Raw genomic sequence first — 14,046 nt, forward strand, 5'->3', positions numbered from 1 at the left:
AATCTGTGGTAAAACACGAGGCAGCAGGTAGTCGAGGTGTGCTTGGTCTGTGTCTCGCGTATTGATTCATTGATTGATGCTTGTGCTCCTGAAATTCCCCACCTGTGTTGGGGGACAAGTTGAAAGAGCTCAGCCAGAACACAGAGACAAGAGAAAAATGTCTTTACGAGTTGCAATTTTCGATCGTAAAAGTCTCTCCCTTTGCATTAAGTGCACAGATTTGTCCTCTAGAACGTTCTCTGCCTCGAGGGCTGATGAACGCCAAGGGAGATCTTGACTAATTCCTGTTTCCTTTGTTCAGGGATATCATGTCCATTTACAAGGAACCGCCCCCAGGAATGTTTGTTGTGCCTGATCCCCACGACATGACCAAGGTAAGAGAAGATTTGGAGCTGGTTCAACTTTCCGCTTCTCTGTACGTGGCTGTCGATGCCTGTTTGAAGGGTTTGTCCAAAGAGTCTTCCCTGAGTGGTTCGAGAGAAGTCAGGGGTAATCTTGCAAGAGCATCACGAGGCTCTAGTTTTCTGGATGACGTTTGGGAGCTGGACTAGATGATCTTTCGAGTCCCTTCCAACCCTTAAAATTCGGTGATTCCGTGAGATGGGCTGCATTTAAAACGGGAGGAGGCTGTCGAGGAAACGGGCTTTGTGGAGAGTTACCATCACAGGGCTCTGAGGAGCTTCCACAGATCAAGGCAGCTCCACTTTTGGGGCCCTGTGAGCCAGGGGGTGCTGATCCAGCTCGTTTCATCCTCTCCCAATGCTTCAAAACAATTGGCAGAGCCGCTCAAAGAAGAGCACAGGCCCTGGAAAGCTGTTGGTCCTTGGGGGCGCTTCTCAGAGAAACATCTGTGAGCCACGGGCAGTGCTGGAGTAACTGGAACCCACCTGTGGTGCTTGATGTTTGATTGTTGGCAGCTGGTGGAGAGATGTGTCCCTGCTCCCGGGTTCTCTTGGGGACGAGGGTCACAGGTCTGACCTGTGCCACCGCTCCCCACTCCCCAGGGCCACAGGCATGGCTACAGCCTCTCCTGCTCCCGTCCTTCCCCTCCTGGCTCTTGTGGGCTTCCAGGACTGGGATTTTCCAATTATGTCAGAGAAAATGTAGCGAGGTGGAAGTTGCTCAAAATGTGTTTCTTGGTGTCCCCTGGTCTGGCTGTGCTGTGTCCTGAGAGTTATGTCTGCATGTGGCAGGGTGGGGGGCGCTTTGGTTTTGTTTTTTTCTCTGCTGCACACTTCTCCCACCCCCCTGACAAACGTGACGTCCCCCCAAATTCACCCCGTGTAAGCGCCTGCCTAGTTTCTGGAGGGGGTGCAAAGGGGAGTGTCTTTGCAGAGCCAGCTCCCACCTAGGGGTGCAGCTCTGGCTTCCCCTCAAAATGTCAAAACACCCTTTGGCAAAATGTGGGTTTGTACAACACCGGCCTTGGGGCTTTCGACTGAAATCCTCAGAAGGTGAAAAGATCGTTAAAGGATCACTTGGGGAGCAGGCTTCCTTAACAGCCCAAAGGGAGTAGATTTCCTGGTATGCAACTGGGATCTTTGAGGGTAATTAGCACGGAGAGAATAGGGTCTTAATTTCAGATCCTGGCAGAGAGGAAATGGGAGCGATTGGTTTCAATACCACCAAATCAGCATGAGGCCATAAAATTGGGGAACGCTCTAGTTTTGGCAGAAATTCTGATTTATTTATTTTTTCTTTCTAAAATTAGATTTATTTTTTTTTTCATATTTGAAATAATTTATTTTTTTTCGAAGCAGTGCTTACCAGCTGAACAGTGATTCAGCCGGGTTTGGACAGTATAGAGATGTATGGGAGGCAGCTGTTGTGGACTCTGGCCAAACCTGGCTTGGTTGGAAACCCGCTTTGCACACGAGGGGAGAGAGAAGTGCGCAGCGGCTCTGGCGAACGAGGGAAGGAGGGAGGGTTGAGCGTGGCCTGCACGTGGCACGTGCTGGCGGAGGGCGCTGCCTCCGTGCTGCTGCCTGGGTGGAGATTTCTTGCCTTTGTGGAGGACGTGACGGTGCTGCACAATTTTGAAGTGGTGCGCAAGACGGGCTTTTGTTTTCCAGATTCATGCATTGATCACAGGCCCATTTGACACGCCTTATGAAGGGGGTTTCTTCTTGTTCCTGTTTCGCTGTCCTCCAGATTATCCCATCCACCCACCAAGGGTCAAACTGATGACAACGGGAAATAACACAGTGAGGTTTAACCCCAACTTCTACCGCAATGGGAAAGTCTGCCTGAGTATTCTAGGGTAAGAGGAGACTTTGACTGTTTTCGTGGGAAATCAGGAGGCGGCTGCAGGCTGCGTTCCGCCTCGCGCACCCTTCTCGGCGCTTCGTGCCCCGATCTTGCCCCAGAGATGTGCTTGGATGCACCTTTACGCTTCCCTGAAGTCGCGTGCGGCATTGGGAGTCGTAAGGCAGCACAAATCCCTCTACTGAAGCGAGAGTCCAACTTGTCTTTAAGAGCACATGAGAGTGGAGCAGGGGAAGCACGAGGTTCAGCGGACGCTGCTGCTTTTCTCCTGCTTCCCCTTGCAAAGTCTCGGACCAGACGCTGCGTTTCTTCCGCTTTTGCGCTTTGCAGCCCGACCCTTAATGTTGTTTGAACGTGGGGTTTTGTGGTTTTAATTTCCTCCCTTTCTGCGGGTTTAAAAAGAAATAAATGAAATTAAAAGCCGCTAAGAACTTCCTTGAGAGCTGTTGGACTGCTCTGGGCTTCCCACCTACATGTATGAAGTGGGGCCGAGCGGTGGGTGTGATGGTTTACAAGCGCTGCTCCCCTGCTGCCTGTTCAAACAGGCTCTGCTGCTGCAAATCCACGTCGTTCACCTGCTTGGTTTTTAAACGTGCGAACGTCCCAGTTGGCTGAATGACTCTTACGGCTCTGTCGGAGGAAGCCTGGCCGTGGTGTGATATTCCCAACCCCAGCTGTGGCAGCTGCAAGGCTTTTGCTGAGCTGGTGCAGCTGGGATGCCAGTACATGGGTCCTTCTGCTGCAGGGAGGTAGCAGCAGCAGCCGGGAGAGGAAAGGGGCAGCAACAGCTTGACTTGCTGTCGGGATTTGCTCAGGCAGCAGAAGTCTGAGCCCTGATGTGGTTTGCTGGGGTGGTTCCAGCAGTGCTGGGCACTTACACCAAAGCTGATACCAGTCAGCTGATAGATCCTGGCCCAGGGCTGATAGAGAGATCTGTTGTGAGGGGAACACCTTCCTCAGCATAGGAGTCTTCCTCATCCAGCCCACAAAGCCCTGAGATCCACAGGGCACATCCTTATCTTGGAAGCATGAGAGCCCAGCAGCTCCCACACAGGCTGCCCGGTAGCTCGTGCAATTGTAGCCCGAGCACAGAACCTGAATTATTGAAGAGCGAACAAAGAGTCTTGGCCTTAGCAGAAAGGGGAAGCGCAGAGGGAGCTGCGAATGAAAGGATTTAGGAAGAGCATATGTGGGTCAGCACATCCTTGTTCAGCTCGCGGGGAGACAGGCCTGTATCTGGAACGAGGATTTTAAGGGCAAGCGACAGAGCAGCTTTTTGTGCTTATGATGTTCTGCGCAAAGCATTTTGCTGCCCGGCGTGTGTGGAACGGGCACCTTATTCCTGTAGCAGAGCATCCGTTAGTGCTTGTGGTGGCCGTCCTTGTGCTGAGTGTCTGCCTTACAGACTGCACAGGTCATGGTCTTGTTTGAGTTGAGTCTTGAAAATCAGGTTTCAGTTCTTAGGGGTTGTTGGGTTTGACTTACAGTAGCGCTGGTAGCTTGTGTTGCTCCAGGCTGCCGTGCAAGATGATAGCCAAAGCCTTAAAGTTCCCCGCAAACTGCTTGGAAATGTTACTTTCCCTCAACTCGTGTGTGATGCCCCGTGTGTGATAGCAGTGGAGTGAGGTTTACCGGCTTCTCTTGCCTTGCTCAAGCTAGAGTACTCGTTTGGTTGAGACAATAAATTCTTTTGACCTTGTAGACTTTCTCAATGCCCAGTGCTTTCTGTACCTGTAGCAGCTGGTTCTTTCCCTGTCGCATTCCTGTAAGGTGTAGGTGTGCTTTCCCGAGCTTTCTGATCTTTGGTAGTTGGAGGGATGGTGCTCACCGAGCCAGTCCCGTGGTGTTAATCGATGTTTTTCTGTTTTGATGCCTCAGCACTTGGACCGGGCCTGCGTGGAGCCCAGCACAGAGTATCTCTTCAGTCCTCATCTCCATCCAGTCTCTGATGACTGAGAACCCCTATCACAATGAACCCGGCTTCGAGCAGGTGAGAGTTTGAGGTGCATCATCTCTGGTTCTGCAGCTATTTGTCCCTTCCCTCCACACCTTGCTCCTGGTGGAAATAGGGACAAAAGCAGGTTCTGTTGCTTGGCTGTTTCCCAGCTCGTTCTGCCTCTGGTCAGAGCTTGAGGAGGAGTTACAGGTTGGCTCTGAACCGGAGGTAGCCTAGTCTGGCTCACGTACATGTAAGGCAACAGAAGAACAAGAGGTATTCAAGAAGTTGCTGGGGAGGTGGGATGGCTCTTCGTTTCCCTGCTGCACAACCCCTGAAATGGTTTCCTTGGCACATGTCATGCAGGAACCAAACTGCTCAGGTTTTCATCGTCTCCAGCTTCTTGGAGAGAGGAGGGTTTCTGTGCTAACTTTATCAGTTGACCTGTCTCCACAGCTGTGTGAGTCTGAGGCTCCGGAGACGTGTGGAATCTTGCCGGCTTTTCATTTGAAGTATAAATTAGCTCAGCGTACGCAGAACAGACAAAGCCGCAGTGGGTTCATGCACCAGTGAAATTCATCGGGCCCAGGAGGGGGAGGGACGAAGAGCCGTTGCCGTTGCGTGGACTCACTGGCCCAAATTCTGTTTCCAGGAGAGGCACCCCGGGGACAGCAAGAACTATAATGAGTGCATTCGGCATGAGACCATCCGAGTCGCAGTGTGTGACATGCTGGAAGGAAAGTGTCCCTGTCCTGAGCCCTTACGGTATGGAAAAGAAGCATGGAGGGAGCATAAGGAAGTGGGTGTGGGGAAGCAGGATGAACTTCTCTGGCTGCTATTCCTGAGAGTTGCTTCAGGAAAGAGATGTCTTGAACTCTGCCTGCTCCAGCGAAAAGTCATTTTGTTTCCCCTGAAGCGGATCGCGGCACCTGCGTGGTGCCCAGGAGCTGCGGCTGCACAAAGGCTGTGTCAGGGCGCACAATGGCTGCATCCTCTGACTTGTGTTTGAGAATAAACGTGCCTTGTCCTGCCGGGGGGGGAAAGAATAAATCTCGGAGGGAGGGGAGCACAGCTGTTGTGGAAGCACGTGCAGAATCTCTTCAGCTGCAGCGCTGCTTCATTTCTTTTCTCGCTGCATCCTGCCTTGCTGTGCCCTGTTTTCTGGGACTACGGGTGTCCGTGCTGACTACCTGAACTGGAAATCTGTGGGATGGGGTGACCCTGAATGATGTGACCGTTGTAACACCCTCGTTTTGTGTTGTTATCTCTCTCTCCCATTTCGTTCAGGGGCGTAATGGAGAAATCCTTCATGGAGTACTACGACTTCTATGAAGGAGTGTGTAAAGAGAGGCTTTATCTCCAAGGACAGACAATGCAGGTGAGTGGCAGGTGATGTTCTTGTTGATGACAAGCTGCCTCAGATAAGGGGGTGCGCTTAGTGACGCGCAACCCTCAGGTGCGCGAGGTGGATCTGGGTTTTTTCTCTGAAAAGCACGTTCCAACTTCGAATCAACCATGAAACAGACCTGAGGCGTTCCCGTGGATAAAACACTATGATCCCCACGTCCAGAATACACGCGCAGTATTTTCAAGAGTGTTTAGATTTCCGAGTGCTGGACCTGAGACGCTCTCCAGATACTTCTTTCAGCAGTGGAACCAACACAGTTCACTTTCCTGTGCATTTGGTGTTAAGCAGGGAGGGCACATGGAGGTTATCCAGCGCTGGAGGCAAGTGAGCTCCATTGCAATGTTTTCCTATTGGGTCACTGCTAGAGTTTCTCTTTTTCTGAGGTTCATTTGCTTGCACAGCAAATAGGAACTTTTCTCTGACACTCCTTGTTCTGTCAGATGAGACTGGAAGTGACTGACTGAGGCAAAAGTTACCGGAGGAGGAAAGGATGGGGGAACAGTGACAATACAGGCAGACACTTCTAGACAGGTTGAATACTTGTTTCTGCAAGGAAAGTTAGACTTAAAGAATAGATTATTGGGTTATTTGCGTATGAACAGATGTGTCTTCCTCCCTCATCAGCCACCTCTTGTCTGACTCATTGAGAAACTCCACTGCTAAGAAAAGACAGAGGTGGTTGATTTAATGATCTCGTGTCTCCGAATCCTTTTTTCCTGTCGGCGGTGCCAGCAGTGGCTGTGTAATTCATAAACTGAAAGCACTCCCAAAGCAGGAGAGTTGTTTGAAATGAAAAATTCCTCTAAGGAGGCTCTATGCCTGACTTAGAGTTGCAGAGAGTGCTGGACTGAAGGCTGTGCAGTGAGGTTTGGTGACGTTGGAGGATTGCCAGGTGTGGCCCACTCCTGTTGCTTTCTGCAGGTTTTATGAAGATCGCTGTGTTGCGCTCGGCTCCCAGAGGCAGTGACTGCCGTGGTGTTCTGCTCACGTGTCAGTAGTGCAAGAAGCATGAACACCACGTGCTGGAGAGATGGTTTTGTTGTCTTCGTTACTCTGTATTTAAAATGAGGTCACTCCAGGCTCAATATCAGTCGGGTGCTTGCCAGATGTGCTGTCTTGTTAGCTCTGGGGCCCTGTGTGGCTTGTACCAAAGATTCCCATCAGGTGGGACAGTATAAACTCCGCCGCCACCTTACACAGCCCTGGCAATGTGCCTTTGACCTGGCACGGGGATAAAAGCAGCAAACGTTAAATAATCTCCAAAGACTTTCTGGCTCTGGCTGGGCTACATCTCAACTGATGACTGAAAGTGAAGATAGTGAGGCTTCCATTTGGAAAGGGTCTGTAGCATGAATATAACATGTGGTCAAGTCTTTGGCCTCTGCATTTTAGAGATTTTCATTTGTAATGTTTTCCCTGCCTCCCTGGAGTGGTCTCGAGACCAAATCTTTGCAACAGCTTGCTTCCTCAAAGCTGGGAGCAGAAATCCAACCCACGTCTGCTTGGCCTTTTGTCTGGTTCTGAAGTGTGCTTGGGTTCGTAAGAGACTCCAAAGAGAAAATATCATCAGTCTTCAACCTCTGCCACAAGGGCGGGAAGTTAAGGGGCCTCTGGTGGGATTTAGCCCTTATGTCTTTGGTCTTTGACTGTTTGTTGCCCAATTACTCCGCAGCTTTCTTCCTTCTGCCTCTTGCTGGAAGGCTCATGGTCTGAATTAAGCTTATGAATGTGTTTTTTTTTCTCCAGGACCCTTTTGGTGAAAAACGAGGCCACTTTGACTATCAGTCCCTATTAGTGCGTTTGCAAGGAATTCGGCAGAAGGTGCAAGAGAAACACCAGCAGGAGAATACAGAAATAGACTCTGAGAGCAGCTCCTCCGAGACAGAGACAGACACTCAAGGTTGCTCTAAAGCTTAGAGCTGTGCTAACAGTGGAGAGGCCAAGCCGTGAGGATGTTCCGTCTTCACGCTCTAGAGTACCCCCGACAGACTCGACAACCAAACCAATACCAGAGGGGAGAAAACTGCGGGATATCTTCTGCCTCCTTTTACTGCTCTGGTGGATAACGCTGAACGAGAAGACTTCACGCTAGACAAAGACAAGCTTGTGACAGGCTACTCTTAAAAGGTACTTACTGTGCTAGAAAGCTGGAGCATGTGGCATCAGGTTATTTTTTTGGAAACATCTACACACTGGTTGGGTTGTTGGTTATTTTTTTTTTTTGATATTTTTTCCCCCCTCCATTTGATTAAAGAATGAGATCTAGACTACAAATCTTCTTTACAGCTTTTCTGTTCCTAGAGAGTGAGCCCTTCCCTGGGGCCATGCTGAACGTGGAGCTGTAGCTGTGGGAGCGCTTTGCTGAGTCCGGGGTATGACGGGGCCCACGCACCGCGGGCCCAGGAGAAACCTTTTTGTGCGGGTGGGGAGGGATGGAGCCTCGCTGCTCTGTGGAGCCCCAGCTTACCTGGTGTCTTTCTTCTAGACACTATTCTAGACAGACCAAAGATAAAGAGCAGTGGTGGAATCTGGGCTCCTTTCTGAAAGCTTTACTCGAGCCCCGGGGGACTTTAAGCTCCGGAGACTTTGGGCGTGAAAGGGGTGGTTGAAAAGTGGAAACTGCAAGAATCCGTAAATGAAGTGCAGGTGTGTTCATCCCGGTGTTTTGAGGAAGGGAGGGTGAGAAAATCGTCTGTCAGAGGCGGCAGGAGCACTTAAGAATAAGTCTAGTTCATGTATGATTTTTCTTAAGGTGTTGATTTGAATTTAGCGTTATAGAAATACTTCATTCTGGCCGCTCTGAACGGAGCCGTTTTGTTTCCTTAACTCAAGTACTCTTTGCTTTCCAACCTCTCTCCTCGGTGTTGTATTTTTATTTCCCTCCCTTCTTCCTCCTGCCGCCTCAGTCCCCGCTGCCACCTTGATCCGTCAGATTTAAACGCTGGGACAAGGGGCAGTTCTCAGGAAGGAAGCCACTGGTTTTGAGGGGAGCTCTTCGGAGGCGTGCGCCTCATAACTGACAAATTCCTTTGGCAAGCTTGGCCGAGTGCAAGCTGGCTGAGCATCGTCAAGTTCAACACTTCAGAGCTTTTGAACGTTTTTTAAGCAGCAGCTTTTCACTGTGAGCGAAGGCCGGCCTCTCGGCCAGGTGGCCGCTGGCGGCGAGTGCCATTATATTGAAGGTGTATTTGGTGTAATTTGGGTGGAGGCGAAACGTTCGGTTTCTCCAGGTGAATGAGCCTGGGATGGTTGATTGGAGCAGCGAAATGTTCTATTGATAAAGGCTTAACCTACTTTTTTTACCATTATTATGATGGGAGCGTTGGTAGAAAGCAAAGCACAAAGTTGCACATCGTCCCGGGCCCTCTCCCGGTTTGCTTAAACCCCTTCCCACCGGCTCAGCCCTGTTTGAGACTCCTGATGCGGTGGGAGAACTTCTAATACGGTCATCTTTGTTCCAAAATAAAAAAAAAATAGTGCAGAAAGAGGGGCCAGAAGCCCCCCCGGCCGTGCGCGGCACAGAAGGGCGATGCCCCATGCGTCACGGAATTATTTTCAGTCTCTGTGATTTCTATTGACTCTTGCAGAACTCGGAAGCCTGCACGCTGCTGCTTGAGCAGCTCTGAAAAGCTGAAAGGTGGGAACGTTTCTGAATTTTTCAAGTGTCATTTAATAACTTGGGAACCTTTTTTTTCCCCCTTTAGCAAGCAAACTCCCTCGGGTCTGTCATTGGCTTGATTTAGACTTAAACCCTGTCTTCCCTTGAGGGAAAGCTGAACTTAACCTAGGACTCACTCAACACCTAACAACCAGCTGAGAGTAAATCAAGCGGCGTTCACCTTGAAACGAGGTCTCAGGGAGGCAGCAGGGTCTCCTGAGAAGTCCTGAGCTGTGTGCTAGAATCCCATTGTAAATGTCACGTCGTTTTTTTCACCGTTCAGTAGCGTCGTGGGTAGAGCCGTGGCTCTGCCGCCTTCTCGAGGCGGAGCTGGTTCCGAAATCTGTTTGTGATGCATGTGGCGTTACCATCCACCGATACAACAGAACAAGAAAATGCCTTATTGTGGACACTATTCACTTAACTAGCATGTGGCTGTAAAAGAGAAGTATTAGTTTTCTAGCTCTAATGTTGTCTGTCCTACCATTTCTTGAATGTTTCCATTTCAAAGTGACAATCCTCAAATGACTGCTCTAGGCAGAGATGTTTTAGCAACAGATTTTTAGATCTAATTGAGTTGAAAATATATGCACAAGAGTCACTCTAAGATACCTTGTTTATATACTATTGTACATAAGATTTTTTTTTTTTTTTTGGTGCAATAAAGTTTGTTTTGGCAGAATCTAGACTGTGGTACTCCTTAGTGGAACGACGACTCACGCACAGAGCAGAGACGGCTACAGAACAGATTCTCGGTGTCGCTGCTGGCTCTGAGATTCTTTAGCCAGAGCTACATTTGCATTCTCCAAGACTGCAGGTGCAGTAGCAGCTTAGGTAATTTTACTCCTGCTGGGACAAGGTAATTGGTTGTCTGTAATGGCAAGTGACGTTTCCACCCGCACCACAGGAGAAAAGGCAGAGGTAAGCAAGTAGGAAACTAGCTAGACACTTGTTACAAAACTTTTATTTTGAGTCCACTGTCCCTGTGATTCAGGTGATATGCAAATAACCCCCCAAAAAGAATTATATGCAGGCACAGAGCACGTAGCAGTCACGGTATCGCTTCCTTGGCTTCCTCTGGAGTGATTTCCTGAGAGTACAGCTCTGTGAAGAGAGCAGGCAGCCAGTACTGGGGTTCTCCCGCTGCCTGCGTGTCCAGCCAGGCCATTCCTTCCTTCAGCAAGTGTTCCTGTACAACCAGAGCAGAAACTGTGAGTGAAGCTTCCCTAAATGGCCCAGAAGCAATTCACAATACAGGCCCAACCCCAGATTTATTTTAGGCTAAGGGAGGGCGCAGAACTTGGCCTACAATAGTACTGATTCAACTTGACCAGGAGAAATATAGTTCAGACATCCAGCCGTGCCCACCCGGCGTGTTTCTGGTGGACCTGAGCTAACAAAATTCGAGTTTTAATGGAGGTGAACGGAGCCCAGGAATATCTGCGGCTTCCAAGATGCTGCTTTGTTCAACCTCCGTTTCCGCAGCGTGTGCTCTGCCTTTCATCCACCACCCAGCCTAGGATCCGCTGTGCATCCTGCCGTAATGCAACGCCTCTGCTGCAGGAGCAGTCCCTCTACGCCGCCGAGATCCGCGCTGCGCAAGAGACCTTCCTACGTACCAGCACTTGCTTTGCACGTTCTGTCTCCCACTTCAGACTGGACCTGATCTCACCGACTGTGACGTAGCCCTTTTTCTGAAATGAGAGGAAAAAAATACCGTTTGCTTATAGTCAAAGCTCAAGTCCGTAGGTGAGGAGAGCGTGGGCAGTTCTGCCCCCAGGCCTGATCTAATCACAACTCCCTGGCAGGGAATCGAGAAGGTTCTTTCAGGATGGTTGCATTTTAAAATCTCCTGGCTCAATACCTCTGCCAGCTGCAAGACGACGGTGTGATCCATGTTCAGCTCAGCTGGCACCGACTGGATCAGGTACGTTCCACCAACAGGGATAATCCCAAAGCCATTCCCCAAGACCTTCAGTTTCTTGATTGCACGAAGGAGATCATCCCTGAGGAGCAAAGGTCAAAGCAGGACTTTAAAGCAAGAGCCTCTCTCAAACTGTGTGCAGTGTTCTGCAGATGAGGAAGACCTGATGTGCAGAAGCTATGGAGCTTGCAGCAGTTTCAGGTAATCAACTGAAAAAATTGTTGTGAAGGAATTTAGAATTAGTTTGCATTCTCTGCCCCTCTTCAGAAACATCACCTGAGCTGCAAATGCTAAGGTTTTAAGATTCAGCCCCAGTTAGTGGTCACGGTGTGTCCTAAAATCTGCTTCTCTAAGGATGTGTGTCAGTCCCTCAGGAGACCACAGCAGCTTCAGCAGAGGGTGGCAGTAAAAGAGCTGAATTTGCAGGGAACTAATTGCCTCCAGCTCAAGGCAACAGTCTTTTATGCCTTAGTGCTTCCAGAGAAAGCGCACGGCTGCTTTCTGAAATGGTTACGTCATTGATTGTGGATCACATGTAAATGGCTCCATTGCTAGAAGTTACATTTGGAGTCCAATTAACAGCAGCACTTTGAAGTGCTGCTGAGATCAGTCACCCCCTCCCCTGAGTGCCACTTGATTCCCCTTTCCTGTACCCCAGAGACACTCACTGGCTGACATCCTGAGCAAACTTGCCCCTTCCCTTCAGCACTTGCTGATGAAGTTCTTCCAGTGTTATCAGGCCTAGGAGTCGACAAAAGGAGACAGGAAAGCATTACTGCACAGCGACACAATTACTCCAGCAAGAGCAGCGAAGGATCCTTTGTGCGTTTGCCACTGGCTCAGCCCTGCCTTCCACTCTACCAGCGGGCGTTCTTTGTTCCCAGCGTCCAGCCTTGGGTGAGAGAAGCATCGAGTCACTTCTGTCCCCAGAACTAACAAGCAGCAGTCAGCTGTTGCCTTCTCCCACAAATGTTACCGGATTCAAGTTTCAACTGGCTTTGCTGTAACCCATTCCTGGTCTCGGACTGCCCTTCTGGAGTGAAGAACATCCATCTTTTAATTAGGCACTTGCCACCGGTATTCCAACTCTCCGGGATATTGCTGTGATCCTTTACAGACAATCTTAGTGCCAAGCAGTATTTCAGCAGTTTCATGCTCCTTCAAGACTGTCACTGATCCCTGCTACTTCCCCACGATACTGCAAGTTATGAGTTTGTTATCTGAACAGGGCAGAGCTGCTTGCTTTGTCTAGGAATCAATAAAGCCAGTGATGACCTGTGCTGTAGCTGTAACGCTGCAGAAACACAACAAGGCTTTTTGGGGACAGTGAAGATAAAACTGCCACCTTGTTAGTTTGTGCAAGCTGGTAAGGAACGCTACGCTGAGCCGCGTGGCCTGTTTTCCACAGCGGAAAGGTATCCTCCTGTTAGCTGTACCTCCTAGAAACCAGACCCAGTGGGATCCTCACCTCCGTTCCTGTGTTTCAGAGCCAAGCAAACTTCAATGATCTGCACACCCAGTTCATAGTAAAAGTCTCCAACTCCCAGCATCTCTGACCAGAATCCTTTACCGGCTGTGAAGGGAGAAAGGAGAAAGTGCTTGGACCATTGGCAAAAATACTTTTCCTTTACAGTTACTGGTGTCGAGCAGGCAGCTCCCAAACCTCGCTGGGAGGACTCTCAGGTCTGTTAATGAAGAGTCTCCGTTTTGGTTAGCGTTTTCTCCTGCCCTTTTAAGTAAAAAACACCCAAGGGTACGTTACACCAATTCACAAACGCCCAAAATCAAACCAGCATCAGCTCTCCTCAAGGAAACCTCAGTTCCCTGCGAGCTGTTCACAGCATGAGAACGGTGAGATGAATCTTTAGTCATTAACCCTGGTGCTGGTTCCTCACATGCCAGGGGATCCACTCCGATCGTGGCACACATGTCCTGGAACTGGACCCGGAACTCGGGGTTTTTACGGATCTCTTGCTTGTGTTTGCTGGCAAACTCTTCTAAGTTGGTCTTAAACATGTCCAGCTGCTTGGACATCTGAAAGAGAATTGCAGAGAAGTGTTTCTGTCTTAGCACTTATTTAATGATTTTTTTTCCATAAACACAGCCCCCACCAGGCACTAAGTGAGCAGAGTCCTCCAGAAACACTCCGGTCTCTGATGTGCTGCCTACCCAGGGCTGATGGCCCCAGTGGTCTTAAAGGAAGGAAACAAGATAAAATTGTTCAGTGATATCGCAATTCTCCACACTTTTAACGCTGAATTCAAACCAATGTCAGACCACAGTGGAGATAAGAGAAGGCAAAGAGCTGTTCTGAACCAAAAGGCAGGCTCAGAGGGGAGGGCAGCAGTTACTCTCTGATGTACGTGGGGCAGAAATATTTCTACAGAAAAATGAGATGTTGCTGAGGTCCTGAGAAGGGAGGCCGAGTGAGACTTGTAGCAAACACCACAGCTTTCTAATGGCAAGGCCATCGTGATCCACGCTGCTTGTGGATAATGCTCCAGACACCGACACAGAGGAGGAAATGAACCTCAGTTTGCAGCTGGGCTTACAACCACGGTTATTCCCACTGCCAGGGCAGGGCGGGTGGATCTCCCACCTGGGCCAGCTGGTCTTCAGCCAGGACCGTCCCTCGCTCCTTGTACTTCGCCTGCAGGAGGAAAACAGGGCAGTGGAGACAGTGCTGAAGGGCACGTGGACCAGAAACCACAACTGGACGAGGGAGATGCTCCTTAAGGATGGATGAAGCAGGAGGACACGCAGCCCCACGCCCTGGGCAAACAGGGAGGCTACCAGGAAGCTCCTGGGCTTGGAGCAGGGCTGGGGTGGCCCCACACTGAGCCTGGCACATCTTG

The 14,046-nt window shown here is 49.9% G+C and overlaps 2 protein-coding genes across 2 annotated transcripts; one reads left to right on the forward strand and one right to left on the reverse strand.

Moving 5' to 3' along the window:
• Positions 1 to 296: 296 nt before the first annotated feature.
• UBE2Z (ubiquitin-conjugating enzyme E2Z) lies at positions 297 to 7,877 on the forward strand. The gene is made up of 6 exons (XM_009877893.1): positions 297 to 374; positions 2,073 to 2,260; positions 4,144 to 4,255; positions 4,854 to 4,966; positions 5,489 to 5,579; positions 7,356 to 7,877. Exons 1-6 carry the CDS (start codon positions 309 to 311, stop codon positions 7,524 to 7,526), a joined length of 741 nt encoding a protein of 246 aa, XP_009876195.1. The 5' UTR covers positions 297 to 308; the 3' UTR covers positions 7,527 to 7,877.
• Positions 7,878 to 10,215: 2,338 nt separating this feature from the next.
• SNF8 (SNF8, ESCRT-II complex subunit) lies at positions 10,216 to 13,838 on the reverse strand. Its single transcript, XM_009877894.1, has 7 exons — positions 13,791 to 13,838; positions 13,087 to 13,225; positions 12,660 to 12,764; positions 11,860 to 11,932; positions 11,132 to 11,273; positions 10,887 to 10,961; positions 10,216 to 10,456 (listed from the first exon to the last, which is right to left on the reverse strand). The coding sequence occupies exons 2-7, from the start codon at positions 13,223 to 13,225 to the stop codon at positions 10,319 to 10,321; spliced, it is 672 nt and encodes a 223-aa protein (XP_009876196.1). The 5' UTR covers positions 13,791 to 13,838; the 3' UTR covers positions 10,216 to 10,318.
• Positions 13,839 to 14,046: the final 208 nt, after the last annotated feature.

This window comes from Apaloderma vittatum, unplaced genomic scaffold (assembly GCF_000703405.1).
Source record: "Apaloderma vittatum isolate BGI_N311 unplaced genomic scaffold, ASM70340v1 scaffold42241, whole genome shotgun sequence".
Classification (NCBI taxonomy): domain Eukaryota; kingdom Metazoa; phylum Chordata; class Aves; order Trogoniformes; family Trogonidae; genus Apaloderma; species Apaloderma vittatum.

Bases quoted from the DNA above. Each gene is read 5' to 3' on its own strand.
- SNF8 (XM_009877894.1), bottom strand. From the start codon at position 13,225: ATGTCCAAGCAGCTGGACATGTTTAAGACCAACTTAGAAGAGTTTGCC. The intron at 11,933-12,659 runs GTGAGGATCCCA...GTCGACTCCTAG, and splicing joins TCTGAAACACAGGAACGGAG to GCCTGATAACACTGGAAGAA. The intron at 11,274-11,859 runs GTGAGTGTCTCT...TTTGCTCCTCAG, and splicing joins TTTGCTCAGGATGTCAGCCA to GGATGATCTCCTTCGTGCAA.
- UBE2Z (XM_009877893.1), top strand. From the start codon at position 309: ATGTCCATTTACAAGGAACCGCCCCCAGGAATGTTTGTTGTGCCTGAT. The intron at 375-2,072 runs GTAAGAGAAGAT...TTTGTTTTCCAG, and splicing joins ATCCCCACGACATGACCAAG to ATTCATGCATTGATCACAGG. The intron at 5,580-7,355 runs GTGAGTGGCAGG...TTTTTTCTCCAG, and splicing joins TCCAAGGACAGACAATGCAG to GACCCTTTTGGTGAAAAACG.